The sequence below is a fragment of the Lampetra fluviatilis genome, chromosome 29, assembly GCF_964198595.1.
Source record: "Lampetra fluviatilis chromosome 29, kcLamFluv1.1, whole genome shotgun sequence".
Taxonomy (NCBI): Eukaryota; Metazoa; Chordata; class Hyperoartia; order Petromyzontiformes; family Petromyzontidae; genus Lampetra; species Lampetra fluviatilis.
In genome coordinates, this window is record NC_136303.1 from 11396365 (window position 1) to 11417041 (window position 20677).

Genomic DNA, 20677 nt, shown 5'->3' on the forward strand with positions numbered 1-20677 from the left:
AAAATCAAGTAACAATGCTCATGTTACATTGAGCTATGTGACCTTCGGCATGGTTTGTAACACATCAAATGCTTTAGATGTTTCTGTTATTGTGGTTTCTGTAGCAAGGACTACTTTCTGGATCACACGTTGCTCATGGATGGCTCTAGGCATCTTGATGCAAGATGCTATTATTTTACCAGGGAACCGAGCACCATTGCTTTAAAATGTGATCCACACAATTAGTAAGCTCCCTTTTAGTCGAGTCTCTGGTTTTCCAATTATAGTTAACACATGAAGGTGGATCGATTGATTGTTATCGGAAGAAAATATATAATGGAGCAACATTGGGCTGTTAACGGACTGGTTATTCTGTAAAGATACTTGGATTTCATGCACACATCTGGTGGAAGAAACACTGATCACTTCACTCCAATTACCTTCCAATTTCTCACTTGAAGCATATGAAGTCACCATAAACTGGATAAGCCAAAATTATCTTCGACAGGGAGGTCACAAATCATGGGGAAACTCAACATCCAGTGATAATCTAGAATCAATAAGACAAGTTAAGTGGAGGTGTTAGTAGTGCTTCAAGTTTATTCTACATCCCAATGAACAATATAATTAACAAGACAACAGCAGATTAAAATATTACTGTTTTATTTTATATTGTCTCCCACTTATAAAATAGGTTTCAAGATATAACACCACAATGTACAAAACAGCTTGCTAGATTCTGGATGTCAGTGTGAAAGGACAATATGAATGTGAAACTAAAACACTCCCAATGTGCACAACACGTTTACGTGAACGTATGTGCGATTGAATTCATTGTTATCTTTTTGATCAATATTTGCCAACTGCATATATCCTGGTAATACTATTGGAGTTATGAGTTAAAGAAATATGCTTACGTCCTTTGGCAGATTAAATTATCAGTGAAGTGTCATAAGATGAACCATACAACTATATCCAGAGTTTGCGTGTGTTGAACCAATGCTGCTGAAGTGATGCACTCCCAGACGGTGCGTGTGGCTTCCTGGATGTGAACAATATATAGTATTGGTAGGAACCTCCTGGTTCCACCAGCCCACAGGGGATTATTGTGTCCGTCCGTCGTGCATCCAAAAATGGGAGAGGTGGGGCTGGGTGGAGAGGGGAGGGTGGGGCTGGGTGGGGGGTAGGAGGGGTGGGGCTGGGTGGGGAGGGGCTGGTCACCCCGTGGTGCCCTTATAAAACTCAACGTTTAACGTACTCACGCCGGCTTGTGCCCGCCCTCACAGTCGGGCATATTTGCGGAAGACACCACGCCGCCGTTGACCCTGGCCATTGACCGAGCAACCCAACGTTCCTACCAGCTCCCTCCGCAGGAATGTGTTTAAACTTTGTATGTGTGAAGGTATAGTCTGACCATTTATTGCGTCTCATAATCTGCACATTGCTGCTACTTTTTATTGAAACTACTGCCAGTCACCTTCCATAGGACCTTGCTTACACAACACTGGACGTTGCTCGCGGAGCTCAAATAGTGCCGTATCCGAAAACGTTTGCAGTCAGGAAACACGGAGGCATGGCACTCCAAGGGAAAATGGAGTATCATTTCTCAAGTGAGGTCATATCCAAAAGTGAGACGGTGGACGAAGGCGACTGCAGGCTGGATTAACCCCAAGGGATGATGGGGTCAGGTTTAGTTTGGGGTCTAATTGGCTATTGGGATGCACCTCCGAAGCGTCCCTCCTCCATAATGCCGAATGACCTTTTCACATTTAATCTCAATTTTACTTTTGGGTATTATAAAAATGTGGCTTCTGGATAGAATACAGTATTGCCAGCAAAACGGGTTTTCTGTTGCGCAGGTTTTCGTGGTTGTGCCATATAGCTTTCCCAAAGTGTGTTCAGGGTTTTACCATGACATGCATTGTCCAACGTTGCGCTCCATGTGCTGGAAGCTTTTTTACCCGGCAGACATCATGCCAAGCAACACAACTCGAAGACATATCGGAGAGGTTTCCAGTTTATTTATTTGGATTGAGCGGTCTCAGTGTACTGCACATCGCAAAACAGCCAACTCGTGAGGGTACTTGCTTTCTAAATGCGGGTGCATGAGGACACGAGACAGTCTTTTGGCATTTATTGTCTGTGTAAAGTCGTGATTTTTAGGATGCCTTTCTGAGCTGCAATAACAGCAACGTATGTACACATGTCATAAAGCAAACTTTCCACAATTTCCAACCCCTCCTCTTGTCTGCATGAATCTAATACATCAGCTACCCTCCCCTCTGAACCCATGTCAAGTTTGAATTATTGAATCTAACACCTCAGCATTTCAATAATCAATACCAATATTTGGAACGTATTATATTGTATATCACGCAGCAAACTTTTTTGGGAGCAGCAACTTTCTTTAAAAGCCATTCACTGTAATATGTCTATCATCCTCAACATTTACAAATGTCACCAGTTTGAGCTGAGGCTAGGCTGAGGTGAGTGTTAAAACTGAATGTAGTAAGCTGACCTTGTCGAAACGACAAACCTACAACACTTGAAAAGCTGGCTGTCCAGATTCAAACCCAAAACCTCGAAGATGTACAACTTTGTGTTCTGGCTAAAGCAATAAACAGAGCGCTTTGTCATATATGCCCCGTCTAATTGGTTGCCACGTTTGCCTTATTGGCACGACGTTAAAGGGCTAAACTCAACTTTCATTAGATTCGAAGCTTTCGTGACTACAGGAATTACTCTTTGGCTCTTTCGGTAAAGTCACGTAGAAAATAAAATAAAAATAGAATACGACGTTTCGGTTGCAACACAAGCAACCATAATCAGTTAAGAATGAAAGATGATGGTTGCTTGTGTTGCAAACGAAACGTTGTATTCCATTATTATTTTATTTTATACATGATTTTACCGAAAGAACCAGTCAACTTTCATTTTTTTGAAGGTGTCTAGAACTGTACGTTGAATGCTTCCCCCCTTGGTTAATTTTGTATTTCTCATTGACAATTTCCCTTTTTTTTTGTTACGACTGACAAACTGATCATGTTAAGAGCAAGTATAGCTAAATATACAAATGAGAAGAAGAAAGTAGAAAATGTTGTAAACATATTGGCATGTTTTGTTAAATTGTTTACATTTTCAGAAACATACATAAAAGTAACAACTGACATCGCATTGACTACAAAGTGGACACGATAACAATGTGCTTTTGAAAATCAAGAGATGCATTGCCACTTTTAGATGTGTCCCGTTTTCCAGGGCGATGATCGATCGTTGTCCTTTTTTCAAACGGGTTCTTCATCCTCCAAGCTCAACACAAAATCAAACTCTTCTGCAAAACAAACGTTCATAGATGTCGAACTTTAGCGATTTGACTACAAAAGATAATTAAATAGCTCCAAATACAAGTTAACTGCCCATGCCATTTTTTCCTTTATTATGTTGTTCGTACAAGTTGGGCTTGTACTCGATATTAACATATGTGCACACACAACGTCAAAGATTTACCCATATAGCGTGAGAGCATTGTTAAAACAAACTAGACCTCACCATCATTTTCAATATTTTAAAGGATAAAAAACACACTTAAAATACCCTTCACATGTACCAGATAACAGAAATGATTTGAATTGCCAAACCTGTCAAAACTGCCTTGGTGGCAAGTGTGCTGACCACACCATCCGCTGTCCAGTGCAAACATTATTCTTAACGCTCTCAAGCTGATGACAGTCGTGTCTGTCGAGGGTGGAGCATTGACATTGGATCGTTGTAACGCCAGACCTACAAGGTTATCTTTATAAAACCTTGCATGGGATGTGCCTACAGCCATTGTCAGCATAAAAAAGACATGTTCCATGTAGTTACACGTTGTATGTTGATTCCTACGTTCTGTTAATTAGCAAGGCAAGCTTGGCTGCTGGACATACTGGAAAGGAAATCGCTTCAGCCAACAGAAGCTGTAATTAATTCCAAGCATGCTACATCATAGGTGAATGAATAAATAATCACATTCTGTGAACAGATTGTGAGCCTGGGTTATGAAACCTACACACGCACTCAAACATTATATCCATAAGGAAGGAGTTTGTTCTTAAATATCCCTCACACAAAGAAGTTCAGGTTGCTTAAGAAAACAATGGCCATGTCAGAGCACGGAGCTGGCAATGCTAAGAGTCCTCAGATGGAATCCCAAGTCGTCATCAATAAACACATCCCTGCGGAGGTAGCTGGTAGGAACGTTGGGTTGCTCGGTCAAAGCCAGGGTCAACGGCGGCGTGGTGTATTCCGCAAATATGGCCGACTGTGAGGGCGGGCACAAGCCAGCGTGAGTAGGTTAAACGTTGAGTTTTAAAAGGGCACCACGAGGTGACCAACCCGTCCCCACCCAGCCCCACCCCTCCCACCCCCCACCCAGCCCCACCCAGCCCCTCCCCACCCTCCCCTCTCCACCCAGCCCCACCCCTCCCATTTTTGGATGCACGGCGGACGGACACAATAATCCCATGTGGGCTGGTGTAACCAGGTTACTACCAGTAACAATACCAAATCAATTGTAGAGAGATGAGTGAGTTGGTGGTCTCAGCCTCAACATCAATGACTATGCGTAAATATGTGTATGCTTTCCAACCACGGTTTAAAGCGTAAATGCATTCCCTCTGATCATTTGTCTGTGGCATGCCATAATAATAAATAAAAATATTAACATCAACATGAACCCTTACCCAAACCAGGTGCAAATCCGAGTCTACATCAAAATACTTACATAACCGATGCGATCTCCATGATAATGAATATGCGACCACACAGGACATCCATCGAGGATTGATGAGTACCACTTTTTAAGAGCGTACTATGTAAGAGCTACACAAGCGCTGTGCGTGACAGCATCTTATCTTTGCAACAATGACAGCAGTGTCATGAACAATGCAAGAGCGCCCCCACATGCATTTCCTCATAATAGCACTACGATGAATCTTTTAAACATCCAGCACCCACCACTGATCCACCACTTTCCAAAGAACGAACAGTTTGATTAAAAATGCTGTATGTCACTGTACTTTTAGGTGCAAAATTAACGAGAAAATTCTTCGATAAATGTAAACTACAGAGGTGGAAACAATTAAGTCCACCACCTACGTAAATGATGAGAATCACTCTGGAGGTGTGTGCAAGTGTCGATGGTCTGTGACGTCCCGAACAAAAACTATTTCAAGATGCGACGCAGAATACAGCTGGCTTCAGACTGCATAGAAGGCAATGGGCCTTGCTTAATTGTGTTCGAAGAATACATGGCAAGGATGGCTATCCTTCACAAATAGTTTAATATGAAGGTTGTCCTATTGTGAATGTGATAAAGTGCAATCTGTCCATCGCATATCCGACCACTGCCCATTATACACTTACACAAGAGATAAGAATGCTGTACATGAAGCTACACCTGATGCCATTCAATGGATTATCAAACTCAAAATGCAGTTTTGTTTTGTCAATTGCATTTCAAAAGCCGTACGAAAAAGCGTATCTGGCGGTTTAAGCGTTAAGGTCGGGGTTAAAGGACGGCTCACCCTTTGTGAGCGGCTGCACCGAGAGGCGAGCGCTTGTGAACAGGGCGATGGAGCGGAGCGGACCACCCTCCGACGCGTGCTTCAGGTGCCACTCCTTCAGCTCGGCCAGCGGCAGGAAGCGCTTGGTCCTCCTCTCAAACTGCACGTCCACCTGCAGGCAGCCCACGCGCACCCTCGTTCCTAACTCTCAGCTCAAGCTAAACTATAAACTAAACTTATTTTTATTTTCTCAGTAAGGCCGACTGAGCTATGTAGCTCTAATTCAGAAGTGACCTGGCCACAAATGATAGCTCAACGAAGTGGCTTATCACGTGGAAATGTACAGCAGCCAAATACTCTAAATGCATGTTTCTAAACGTGGAGGGTTAAAACCGGATGACTCGGAGAAAAATCCACGCGACCATGAGGAAAACATGCAAACTCCAAATATACAGGCGTGAGGGTCGATAGAGTCAACAGTTTCAGTTTTCAGTTTCATTTATTTGGTATAACCCTGTGAGCCATGCGGATATTGACTCGGGTGCAACCGCAACAAAACAAAAACATTAACACGAAACATCTTACAGTGACTACACGCAACAGAAAAATCCAGGAAGAAACAGCGGTCTTCCAGAAAAAACACCGCATTTCAACGCTGTGTGAAAAAAATCCCAGTGGGATGCAAGTCAAACAATAACAACCATAAGACAATGTAGATTCAAGTTATCAGGCTAACTCTGGACTACAACGAACAAACATGGCTAAACCAAAACGTTTCCAAAATCACCAAAATAAAGCTATAAAAGCGATGTAACAGTGATCATAGGAACTGTGATTCAAATTTAACAATAAACGATATACATAACATGTACGACCACACTTTGCAGCCATAGCTGGCTGCATGAGTCACACCATAACAGCAGGAGTATCAGTAGCAGAATCAACATTTTTCAATACACCTTTAAAGATCAGCACACTATAATCAAAACTCAAGATCATACTTTGCAGCGGTCATCCGGAATGATACATTTGATTTCAGGCCATTCTGAATAGAGTGGCAGCTAGGGGTGGACAACTCCTCAAGAGCAGTTTTGAGTGAAGATCTCACAGGAAGTGATCCAAGTTGCAGTTTATTGGTGATAGCATTCCAGACCCTGGGGGCAACAGTGGAGAGATGTTACCTACCTCGCATACCAGGCGAAATAGTTAACATCTCGCCACTGTGGCGCCTAAAATATCCAACCTGTGACTCCCAACCTTAAAAAAAAAATTACAAAATGCTTCCTCCTTCACTTTACCTGTCCCTCCACATAAAATAGTCCAAGTTTGCCAAATTAAAAAAGTACCTGTAAATTACTCAATTGGAATTATACATAGCAACAATCACCACCTACTGTGAAACTAGTGCAGACTGTCTGTGAAACATAGCGCCTTCGTGAAGGCCTTGCGTTATAATGGCGCGAATTACAAACAAACATACTAAAACATTCTTATTAAAAGTGATTACACAGCCCATCAGCCACACGGCCTTCTGAGAGTGCATTGTTTCACCAGCATTGGTTCAACACAAGAAAACTCGAGACTGGTTTCCAGTGTCTCACCAGCAGTCAGCGACTCCATCCTTTAACAATCGTGGAGTGGTACTTTGGTCTACTGTTATGCTGATAACACCTCGTTAAATATACATGAAATAAATGGAATTGTATTCACTAATGTAGATATGGTGGCATAAGCGTGCAATCCATTTACTCAAGAGGAAGGGTTGGATTGTGCATATGAGGTGAACATTTATAAAATTTAATCTATTTACTGAGTGTCTGGACTCGTTTTTAATGAGGATCCTGCTTTCAGATGATCACCAAATGACTGAATTTATATTTATGCACGTACATGCAAAACAAAGTGGAGATAATAAAACAAGCATTTCTCCCACAATTAACTTTGAAACGCTTTACTGCAACAAAGCAGTGTAGCAACATTAAACCATGACCTTTTGTGCAACAATTCAACAAATAAATTGAGGGTTCATTCCAAATCGTCGGTTAAATTATACTGTATACAGCAGACCACTGTGATGCTCAAGTCTGGAAATGTGGTGACTTAACCCTTACCATGTCCCACTTGGGGCTGCTCTTCTTGCTGCTGTGGTCGTAATGTGCATCCTTGGGATCAAACTGGGTATGGTCTGTGTAGGCTTCCTTAACTATCTGTCGCAAAAAAATACAACACATCTTAGTTAGATACAAAGAGTGACCACATGTAGAAGTATGAAAAAGGCTGAACATAACAGAAGACTTAATGCAAACGGTAATGAGAAGGAAACAGCTTGTTTGGGTAGATATGCAGAATGGAAAACAGGAAAATAAAAATAAAACTGTAATGATGGGAATAATGGAGGGAACTGGAAGAAGAGGAAGACCCTGTCGAGGATGGCTGGATGACATAAGAGATTGGTGCCAGAGAGATGTGCATCGCCTCAGCAAGCTGGCACAGGAGGTAAGTGGAAACAAGTGACAATAATTGCAGTGGACACCTCCAGGCGTTCTGCCCATGGAGTTTGATCACCTTCATGTACTGAACGAGATCAAATTCAGACTAAAGATCTGGAGGATTGTTTCGTCTCTATTTTATGTGACTGCGGTAAATCTTCCATGTGTTCATAAAGAAATAGGAGCGCGATGGGATGTTTAAGTCATCTGTATATTGTCTATCAGCCTTAGACATTAGTGGAAGGAGCCTTACAAAAATGTGTATATTATTATTGGTTTTCTCGGAAGGAATGGAACAAAACTAGGGGAGTACTTTGCCGAGCAGTGGGAAGTTGTCGGCTGAAAACCACAATAAGTCTGCCTTTCGCCTGGATAAAAAGTGGGGTGAAGAAAAAAGTTATGTATGTTGAACTTCTTTCGCACCGTGCGTAGCCAACTATGCTAATCGGAGGTGCGGGGGAAGAACAAACTAAACACAAAAAACTGTTCTAAAGAAATGAGATTTCGAAACGGTAGACATTACAAGGAAGTAATATTATTGGACTAGCAGAGGAATAACCTCCTAGTGGGCAAGCTGAATGGGAAAACGGTGAGGAGAAGGTATCAGAGAAAAACATCTTTAGGTACTGTTGTGTAAAATTAAAATGAACATACCTTGACCAATCCAGCAACGCCTGGTACTTTGCAGTTGCTATGGTAAAAAAAAGCCATTTGCCCAGTCTTCATTGCCCGCATAAAATTACGTGCCTAAAAGAAACACAACACGAATTGTGGAAGGACCACTGCAAAACTCAGCCCTGTAAAATTCCCATAATTCAGATGCTGCTCCATCGATTCTCAGGTCCTGCACTCATGCCCAACCCGTAGGAAATTATTTCACAATCACCAGCATCCATCTCACCTTAGATCATGGCCTTGTGTACATTCCCTCTCCTGGGTACCTTCCCCTTGTGCCCTATCTAAGCCCATTTAATTTCTTTCAAATGCGTGCACCTAAAATTCCCACAGTGAAATTGTGGAAATGTCACTGTGGGACACCGACCTGCTGGGTTTAGATGTAGCCTATATATAGCAGTGCAGCAAATATGTTACTGGCCAATGTGTTTTGAATTAGAAACATTACTCCCTTTTATATGTGTATTTTCTCTAGCAACTGGTTTAATCCCTCATGCAAAATCCACGTCATGGAATTGGCCCTGCCTTCCAATGCAAAACCCTACTGTTTGCAGTCATGAGACTCAGTGCGGTTTTCCAGAATATAAATAAGACTCTTGTATTTACATTTAATGAGGGAAAACACAAATGCACCAATGTTGCACATACATTCACAATGCAAAGTGTGAGTTCCCCGGTTGGAACTTCACTTATTGGAACTGCCCACAACAAATAATGCACTCCAACGTTGCAATTATAGCGCCAGGGCATTTCGTAACATTTTCGCCTTGGCTTTATCTGCTAGAAGATAATAGATCCCAGAGCTGCTCAACGCAAGGGTGTGACTTGATTTTTATTGAACGTGAATCCCCTCTGTGATGGCTGCTCAATAGCAGCACCTGCAGCAACCCAGATGCTCCAGCAGCCCAAGTCCATTCTCAATTCTGGGAGGGATTACAGTGTAATGGGAGGAGAATTGAAAGAGTTAGCTGGTCTGGTGGCAGGTGCTTTTTTGAAGCTCCACAAATTGAGCCCAGTGATGGATCCCTTCGCTGTTTGTTTTAACGTGTCAGGATGAAAAGGCCACCTTGAAAGAAGACTCAGAGTGCAGGAGAAGTAAAAGGCATTGTCTTTTAGCCCATGTCCTTTGATTTGGTCAAACTGAATACAAACTGAGCAATACAGGCCAATGGATTACCTTCTTACCATGTATTGTCTTGCCTCTGTTTATATCAGATATTTGTCCTGATATTGCATCAGTTAATTTTACCAAACAATTAGTCAATTGGAATAATTAATACATATCATTCACTTTAACAATAGATGAAAATTATGATGTCCTCTTACATAAATAGAGTTTTGCATATCTTAATATATACACAAATATAATTTGACTAACATCTACTCACACGGATGCACACAAAACAGCAATGCTCTTTGTCGACATAAGACATTGGTGGGAGTCAATGATGTACCTGGTAGTTTCGCACTCCATCCCAACATGACATCCGGTTTGGCAGGGCTGCCAGATCTTCAATGCCAAACTACAAAGGAACAGAGAAAAAAAAAATAGAACGTTCCAAGTTTAGTATTATTTCTAATTTTCAAAACACACACATGTACAGGCACGCAGGCAGGCAGTGTCAAAATGAACTTTCACTGCTCTTTGAAACAGCAAGCCCATATGCTGTGGCGGCAATGTACGTTTTAATTCCTTTGGACACGAAAATGTAGTAATGAGGCCTTCAGCTTAAAGAACATTTCAAAACAATCAGTCCCTCCTGCTGCGTTTCATTTCACACAATGTTATACCGGACAAAGCCATTACATCCACAGAAATTGTATTTTTTGCTGCTTTTACTGGCTCACAGAACACTGCCATTTCACTTGCAAAAGAGACAAACTATGCCACTCTTTCTAGATTTGAAGCTTTCGTGACTGCAAGGATTCATATTCTTAGGTTTTTTCGGTAAAGTCACGTAGGTAAAAAATAAAAATTAATAAAAGTAAAATAAAAATCACGACGTTTCGGAGGCAACGCAAGCTTCCGTCTTCAGGTGGAACCGTCACAGCCCGACAGCTGTATCAAGTCAATGAGAGATTACAAGAGATACCACTCCGTATATATATAATGGTTGAGGGGGGGGGGAAGGGCCAGGAACGGCTCACTTTTCATTATTATGGTAAGGTGCGGTTTGAGACTACGAATAGACTACATAACAAATGACTGAGCCTTTATTATGGAGAGGTGCGGTTTGTGACTACGCCTAGCCTGCATAACAAAATGCTGCATATGAGACAGAGCCTCTGCCATGTAGATGGTAATAGACTACATAACAAATGACTGAGCCTTTATTATGGAGAGGTTCGGTTTGTGACTACGCCTAGCCTACATAACAAAATGCTGCAAATGAGACCGAGCCTCTGCCATGTAGATGGTAAAAGCACAAAAAACCTAAGAATATGCCACTCTTGGCATTTACTTGTGTTCTTCTGTAGGGATAACACTTCCCATGTTTAGCTTCATTGAGATGATGGTTGTCATGCGAGCTGGAATGGTGGCTGTGGTGGTAATTATGGTGATAGCGATGATTCTGGTGAAGTATGATAGTGGTCATGATGATGATTATAATGGTGATGAAGATGATGAACTTGATATTTATAAGCAGTTGTTATGGGTAGAAGCGAAATGTATAAATCTCATCTCTATTTTGTGGCACGAATGTGCAAATGTGTTCTTGTCGCGCAGCAAGGAAACTCACTTTCTGGCCTCTCTACGCAACAATATATTCTAGGGACCCGTTTCACCGAGGCTCTGGACGACAGTGCCGATGACCGACAGCAACATTCACCTTCATGTCTACTCCATTCTCGAAGCGGCTCTCTGGCTCGGACTTCATCAGCCAGCATGTGTACGGCTCCCGGGGTCCCTTGGTTGACCCTGATGACGTCTTGGCAGCAGCAGCAGACTTCTTGGTGGCAGCAGCATCAGCCGCATCAGCCTTGTGCGAGCGGTCAGTCTGCTGCCCTCCATCCTCAGGGCTTCTCCTCCGCTCCTCCTCAGACACACGGGCAGACTTCCTCTTCGGTTCAGCCTCTGCTGCACAGTGGCCAGATGCACAAGTGCTGCACTAACGCAACTCCTCTGCAGCCTGCCTTGCTCCAAGAGCTTCTTCCTACCCCGCGGATAAAGAAAGTTAATCCACGATGCCATTATTGACGGAAGCTCACGTCCACCGTGCTGTGCACAGTAAAGGGTAGAGGCGCAGCCCTGCAATGCCCTGTATATGTACGACCCACCAATACTGGACATCAGTGAACAAGAGTTTCATAGCTCATCGGATTCATCCAACCTAAATAAAGATTATATACTTCTTTCGTTCTGTACGCAGCCAACCATGCTAATAGGACAACTAAACACTATTGGCGCAAGGGCCTCTCGAGGGAGCTCAAGAGGGTATTTGGCCTACTCTTCCACGCTGTTCGGACGTCTTGGAAGAGGTGGAATCACCCACACTTTAACAGCGGTGGCGGGTGGTGATGGATGGGGTGCTGGGTCACGACTCGCACCGTCGTTTAACCTGCCGTGCCGGGAGATCGAATCGACCCCGAGGGCATTTGGCTTGCAAACCCAGAGTGCTATACACCATTACACCACCCAGGGCGGCATGTTCGCATACAAATCTTGACTTAAAGCTTTCGTGACTGCAGGGATTCATATTCTAGGGTCAATTCGGTAAAGTCACGTGGATAGGTTCAAATAAAATAACAAAAAATAACATTCGTCACGGAGCATTAAGTGTCAAAAATAACATAACAAAATTTTTTTATTTTCTTTCAACCTATCTACGTGACTTTACCGGAAGACCCAAGAATATGCTCATAAACATTATAGAAAGATAGCGAGGCACACACGAATGCCGTGCACTGGGTGGTCCAGATGTCTTGTGACACCCCCCCAATTAATCGACTCCCGAACATGTTTTCATTTGCATGTTTTAAATAAGCCTTAGTAAAATATAATTTTTGACATTTTTAGGCAACTTAGATAGTTTTAGATAACTAAATGGGTGGGGGGTCACAAGACATCTGGACCCCCCCCCCTCCCCCCCAACCCCAACCCCCCCCCCCCCTCCCCCGCGAGTGAAACCTACACCATCGAACCTGCAGGCGAAGCGCGCTTCCTGCGGGGAGCCATGCCGGTTACTGCAGACGACCACAGCCGGCCGCGTTACCGACTTGCGCCTGTTATATAACTCTCGTGTTAATGTCTAATTATGTTACTAATTGTTAACGTCGCTATTCTGATGAAGCTGTTGGTGTTGCATTCGCGCGCTTTCCCGCCATTATTCGCAATGGCCACACCCGCTACGGCGGCCGCGATGTAAACCATTAACGATTGAAAAACGCTTTTTTTATTTTCTCACCACTTCACATGACATATGGTAAAGTATGTACTACGCCACTACGGTTTTCTTTTTTTTATTGGTTCTTTCGGTAAAGTCACGTAGAATGGAAATATTAAAATATAATGAATAATAAAATAAAATTCTCACGACGTTTCGGCCACAACACAAGCAGCCGTCCTCAGGTGAAGACGGACAGAGCTGTCTGAAAGACAGCGCTCCAATGAACACCGCTAAGTTATAGATTTGAAGCTTTCGTGACTGCAAGGATTCATACTCTTAGGTTTTTTTCGGTAAAGTCACGTAGGTAAAAGTAAATACAAATAAATAAAAAATATTAATGAAATAATAAAGTAAGTATTTTTTTAACATAATTTTATTTCTATTATTATTTATATTATTATTTATTTTTCCCTACGTGACTTTACCGAAGAAAACCTAAGAGTATGAACACTGCTAAGCTTGGCAGCGTATTTGAATCTGGGTGGGAGGAGAAGAGCGCCTTGACAAAGGAGTTTACATATCAACAGAAGAATTTGGCATTGAATAAGCTGTGTTAATGTGAGAAAATTAGCAGGATGTTAAAGTCAGAAATTAGCATGTAACTGGGAGATTAGCATGATGTTAATGTGAGGAATTAGCATTTAACTGGTCACGGAAGTGGCTATGTTAAAGTCAGAGTTTACATATCAACAGAGGCATTTAATATATTGACGCTAAAGAACTGAAATATGTACGGTATGGTCAGAGCTAACGAACCACACACAGTGCAACAAAGGTTTTCACTGGCGAGGTTTTTGCAGTTTATTGTGACAGTGCCTTACGAAATGCGCAATGTTACCTCAGAAAATGTGTTTGTTACGTCGAGTCTTGCATAAAAAAAATCCCATCATATACATTTTTTTAATGAAAATGCAGCTAATGAACAAACTAGCACTGACCAGTGTGATGAAGTATGGTGAAATAAGCACCATGATCAACAACACGTTGTGGCAGGCCTCCATCCTGCCCAAGGGCTGTAAATGTGTGGATATCCGATGTTCACCTCCCTGACAATGGGGACCCAAAGTGTCATTGTTGAGAAATTATATCAAATTTAAAAGTCTAGAAAGTCCCCTCCTTGCGAAAGATTATAGAATAACTGCATCTCAACGAGCCTGCAACATTCTGAATTAACGCGTTAATTTGTGCAGTGGCCACATTCTTGCACCAGGTGGCAGCATCCTGCCGCGTAATTCGTGGAATTCTCGTTACCAAACATTTATTTCTATGCATTACAATGATTGGACTTTCATCGTCGTTTAAACCAACCTTTCAAAAGCGTTTCTTCTTTATGTCATCACCAATTGCACAGTACATGAATTACCCAGCAAATGATTCGAGTGTTAGCAAAACGAATTCTTGAGGTGAATAAGTGTCCGTCTGGGAGACTCAACCACAATCCATAGCCTCCTGACAAGTGTCAGGGAAGGGCCATGAAAGATTACACCATAAAAACATATTCCTGCGGAGGGAGCTGGTAGGAACGTTGGGTTGCTCGGTCAATGGCCAGGGTCAACAGCGGCGTGGTGTATTCCGCAAATATGCCCGACTGTGAGGGCGGGCACAAACCGGCGTGAGTAGGTTAAACGTTGAGTTTTATAAGGGCACCACGGGGTGACCAGCCCCTCCGCACCCAGCCCCACCCCTCCCACCCCCCACCCAGCCCCACCCTCCCCACCCCCCACCCAGCCCCACCCTCCCCACCCAGCCTCTCCCCACCCTCCCCACCCAGCCCCTCCCCTCCCATTTTCGGATGCACGACGGACGGACAGAATAATCCCCTATGGGCTGGTGTAATCAGGAGGTTACTACCAGTACTACGATACTCATGGAGCCACTTGAATGTGACTTCTGATCGTCCTGCTAACAATATCTCTCCACACCGTGTGTTAATCACCCCACAAAACAAAGTATGAACTTGACATGCCAGATTAGAATTAGGCCAAATTACAGCAAGTGAGACCCGAATTTAAGTGATGCGTGTTTGTAGTCTCTGGTGAAATGGTCCGAGATCACCAACTCGCTCCAGCTGAGGACCCGGGTTAACCATGGCTAATTGCCCAGATTTCATCCCAGGGGCTCAGTGGTGCTGCACATTGCTCTGAAACAGGCAGGAGCCACCTCCATCTCGGGTTTGTGTAAGATTGAGGAGCGTCGTGGTTAATATTTAGGATTGATTCTTGAAATACTCAGACAAGTGATAATTGAAAATAGCTTTATTTCTACAAAACATTCACTACAAGCTTGTGTACGGCCAGCTGAACTTGTACATGAAGAAAATTAAGCCGGGCGACATTTAAAATACATAATTTCAATAACGAATTTCTTTTTTTTTTCATTCTTCTTTGGGAGATGCATTATTTTAACCAGCATCTCAAAAGTTTCAGTAACTGCAAGGCCTACCAACATGCATTTTGTCAACACACAATATCTCTGTGTGCCTGCTGAGATACCGTATCTAATCACCACACCAATGACCGTTAATATGCAATAAACAAATCTCAATATGAAGCACAGACAAGTTAAGGGGAAAACAACACGTTGGTTAAAGAATAAAAACACGTGACTTCACACTGCACTTGCAATCACAACGCACGTGTGTGTTGCTAGAATTGTGATCGTATAAATAGCAATTATTGAAAACAAGAAACACGTGCCTTCACGGCCAGTCGAGATCCGTGGCTTGCCACAAGCTGCCTCAACCAAATGAAGATACAGATTTTTTTTATTTGCTGCTTCGATGAAGAAAGAAAAAAAACATTACATTTCACTTAAAGGAAAAGGAAGGTGTCACCATTTCGAGCTTTGGCATTAAAAACAATTGTGTACAGTACCATGGTTTTGAATTTAGATTGAGTAGGTTCATAAACATACATACAAAAAATGGGACGACGTGTTAATGCTGCTGATACAGCACCAATTAAGAGTAGCGTGTGAGGTGGAGGACTCAACCAACTTAAAGTAATGACGTCCATCACCAAAGGATACATGGTTTTTGATGTGAGCATGTTTAAATACAATTGAGTCCTGAAAGTGTTAAAATGTTAAGAATTTTTAGGATAAGCGTTTGCTTAAAAAGTCGCACTGTTTTAAACGCACATGTACGACTTGGGATTCAGTGGAAAACCCCCAAAGACTCAAAAAGCCACGAAAAGATCCATTTGAATAATACAGCACTATTATAGATGTCCCAAGCCACTTTAGGGTTTCGCTTACTCGCTAATTTCGGTCAGTTTCAGGAATAGTTTCGTTTTCCTGTCTGGTGACAATTTATTGTTTTGTTATTTTATCTGTTTGTCTCACATGAATGGTCAGATTTCTTAACATTACCATCTATATATATACAGAAGCACATCTTAAAATGTATTGTTTCATCGTATTTAGCGAAAATAAAAATACTTAATTTTCATCCACCACTTTTCAGTTATTGTTTAAAATATTTTGTAAAATTTCATACAATTATTTCGTGACTGCAGGAATCCATACTCTTTGGTTCTTTCAGTAAAGTCACGTAGGTAGAAATTGTGTATATATCACGACGTTTCGGTCGCAACACAAGCGGTCGTCCTCAGGCGGAAAAAAATGTATCCAGCAGTGGAACTGCTGAACCGGTTGCTGGATTATTTTTTCTGCCTGAGGATGACCGTTTGTGTTGCGATCGAAACGTCGTGATATATTATTTTTTGTTAAAAAAAAATTTCTACATACGTTACCAATGTAAAACATTTAAATATAAATACAGGAATACATCGATACGCAGATAACATACATAAACAGTTGAAGATTGAACCCTCCATACATATTTTCGTTTCTATTCCAGGTTAATTATTTCCAACAAATCACGATCCTGCCAACTTAAAACTACCAAATTAATGATTGGTTATTAATGCTTGTTAAACATATGATTTAGAATATATATTTTAACTAATTAAGCATTTCTTATTTTTACAAATGACCAACATCTATCTCTCCATCTTCCTCTCCACGAACACACTGATAATATATTCACCACCCTCTCAACGCATGCCCTCGAGTTTTGTACATCTTGAGACGTGGTTGCATATAGATGCTTTACCAATATAAATTGTATTTCAGGTGACAACAACAAACAACTCAAATGCATATCGACATCGCATGTCGATATGCACCATTAATCGCAACCTCTTGTAAAACGCCAAAAATGTCTGTCGTCAAAGCCAAAAAGATTGTTGCCTTTTTTGTTTTCCTGCCACGTACAGTACAGTACTTATTCTCACTAGTGCTATCTTTTTCAAAAGATCAAGTGTAACCACGAGTCTCATTATTGTTGCCCAGTATAGGCTGGTATTGCAAAGACTGTCTTAGGAGCAATTAGGCAAATTCTGCCGATAGCCAAATGCATCGTTATTAACGGTATTTCCCATCACTATCCATTGCTACTCTAATCTCCATGGCAATCGATGTTTACAGCCATTGTTTCGAATAACACAAACATGCCATAATTATCACATGGTTCTTTACAGATTCAGAAATGTTGTAAAAACATTTCCGATTTTTTTTTCACTTCCATACTTTGCAGCTGTCATTCTGTATTTCCTGAAAATCAAAAGGCCAGAAAAGCCAAAGGTTCAGCCCTATAATTGCTTTCTTATTCCACTGCTGACAGAATGGCATCTGCTAGAGGGAGCATTCGAAATCCCCTCTAGAGGGTGTTTGGTCTACTTATCCATCCTTCAAACTCGTTCAAAAAAACTATCCATTAAAAAATGTATTAACTATTAACCAACTGAAATCATATTGATGTTTGTCTTTTATCCGTCAGGACACTATTTATACGAGTCTTTAGTCAATTAACTGACGTCCACATATTTTATTTGAAACCTTATCATGAACATATACTCAGATATTAATTTGTTCCAAAGCATTGTGGCATACATTTATGGAATTACATGAATCCAACAGTATACTAAAACTGTTTATGAAAATTATTACACCTCCAAATGTTTGGCATTTCCAATGTTATCACCACTTACGAATGAACTTAACCAATACTGTAATTTAAAATAAAATGTCAAGCAATATTTTTGCTGAATAGCATATGAAGCGCAATGACTGTGGAATGAGGTAAAATTTACGATTAATTGTTAGTAAAATAGTTTTAGATATTTTATCAACAATTACTGTTTAAAATAATTAGAAAATCCCCTGACCATATTTTTGTACGCATATAATTTAACATGAAAATAACTACGGAGTATACATATTCATTGTAATACACGTAATTACATTAATATTAATTATGACTGCAAAAAAAACTCCTGTAAAATCAGGTGGGTAATTTGTTTATTTTGTGAATGTTCATGAATTCCACGGGGTGATGTGAGAGCAGCTGGGATTTCCCATAGCATATGGCACAGCTGAAACCTTGCACGAGAAAAAAAGATACAGAGCGAAGATTTGTTTGCTGGTAGATTCCACCCAGCGCCTCTTTCAAGTTGCATCCTACTCATTGGAAAAGTCGGGTCACCCAGCCCAATCAGTGATTCAGCCGCAAGCATGTCACAGCTCGTGAGTAGGTGGACATCCTCGCGAGGATTGTTAAACTATATATTTTTCTTTAACCGGAAAAAAACGATTACATATAGAAATGTCCAGAAACAAATATTACGATTTCACCTTTGTAACCGAGAAACGAAGGGAGTTGCCATGGTGAAATGACGAGCATGCTTGACTTGCAACCCAGAGGTCGCTGGTTCTATTCCATCTCCCAGCATGGCAATTGAATGAATGGCGCACGTGTCATGAATGCCCCATCTCCGGTTCACCAGCAGCACAGATGAGTTCACCACAGTCGATCAGCAGGTTGCCTGCGGTGGATAAAAGTGTGGGTAAGCCCACCTTATCCAAGATGTCTGGTCATCATTACATCAGATCAATACCCTCTAAAGCTCCCTACGAGCAAGCGAGCAATCGCAGGGTTCCACCTTTATCTTTTAAGTGAAAAACTAGCGAAAATGTACCCAGTGGTGAATTGGGCTGCAGTGTTGTTTGTACATTCACGCGTGCCAATCGGTGCATTGAATATTAAACTTTCACTGAAGAAGCTCCCAGGCTGTGGGGCGAAACGTCGAGGCATCGCGCCGAACAACACGTGATACATCCAGAAAGCACAACGGGGAGCCGAAACACACAGACGCGAAACCCCACGCAGGCAGCGTCAATCACCACTGTGGGGGGAGGTGCATCGGAATCATCCTCTTTACCGCCACTGCCAACGCAGTCCCTTGCAGGTTACATTTAACGGAGAGACAGAGTGGCAACCGTTGGAAGGGATGAACTCAAGTGGGACATCAGAGATGAGAAACGAAGAGTGAAGAGGGCTTTATCCAGCAGTGGACGGATACTGGAGGAGGATGAGGAGGAGGCCGCTCAGGCTGCACCCTGGAGGAGGATGAGGAGGAGGCCGCTCAGGCTGCCCCCTGGCCTCCGTGGGGAGGGGCCCTCGCCTGGCAGGTTGGGCAGCTCCACCGTCGCTTCAGCCACCCGTGGATGCACTGCAGCAGAGGCGCAGGGACCCACGCAAGGGACACAGACACGGCCTCACGGTGGGTAAAGGCCTGTGTCGGCACACATCTGTACCCTCTCCACATATAAATAAAAAGTACACGTTTTGATCCATCGGTTTATTTGCATTCTATAGAGGTCAATATTATTCGGCAGATTGTGTTTGAGCAAACTGGACTGGTCCAGCGTTTGTGTGTCCTACAACTTTCACTTTAAAAATCACTCAAGCCAAACAGTACAAAGGATGCTAAACATCCATGATTCTAGCAGACAGAGCACACAGCTCGATCACAAACCCGCTACCACTCGACACAGCCAATGAGTAAGGGGCCGTCCATAAATGACGTCACGCACCTGGGGGGGGGGTGTGGGGGTCATACATTTGTGACGATGTGTGACGAGGGGAGATGATGGGGGGGGGTGAGAAATGTGACGTCACATGAAAATGCGCAACTTTAAATAAATAATAACAACACGTTCTACTTAATTAAATATACTTTTTTTATAAATGTTTTCTCCTTCAACATCAGAGTGCAGCGCCACGTTAAATACGCACTACAATGACAATAGTTTAAAGCGATTTGAAGCATGTTTTCTTTTTTTAGGGGGGGGGCAGAGCTTTGTGACGTCATATTTGAGGGGGGGTCTGACTTTGTGACGCCGTGTGACGAAGGGGGGGGGGTCAGAAATCGTCCAAAATCGCGTGACGTCATTTATGGACGGCCCCTAAGGTTTGTCAAGTAAACAAAACATGCCAATTCGGGACTAGTTCAGCACACCGGTGTGTTGGAGAGTAAACCCACAGGTTTTTGTGACGGCTCTCACACAAACCAGCCACGTCGTCAATTGTTATTTACTTCACACGTGACATTGAGCCGAGCCTCATGCTGCCCAGCTGCTGCTCTCCCTCACCTTCCTGTGGAAGCGATGGCTGCACCAGATTTGCTGCACAGAGCCCGGGTGCATGACAGACTTGCACACGGAGCACACCTCCTCCATATCGTCCTAGACACAGCACAAA

At 42.4% G+C, this 20677-nt stretch overlaps 1 protein-coding gene across 1 annotated transcript; it reads right to left on the reverse strand.

The window, feature by feature from the left end:
- Positions 1-2040: 2040 nt before the first annotated feature.
- THYN1 (thymocyte nuclear protein 1) lies at positions 2041-13003 on the reverse strand. The gene is made up of 7 exons (XM_078870237.1): positions 12830-13003; positions 11518-11765; positions 10141-10209; positions 8666-8758; positions 7634-7729; positions 5544-5694; positions 2041-3310 (listed from the first exon to the last, which is right to left on the reverse strand). The coding sequence occupies exons 1-7, from the start codon at positions 12861-12863 to the stop codon at positions 3264-3266; spliced, it is 738 nt and encodes a 245-aa protein (XP_078726363.1). The 5' UTR covers positions 12864-13003; the 3' UTR covers positions 2041-3263.
- Positions 13004-20677: the final 7674 nt, after the last annotated feature.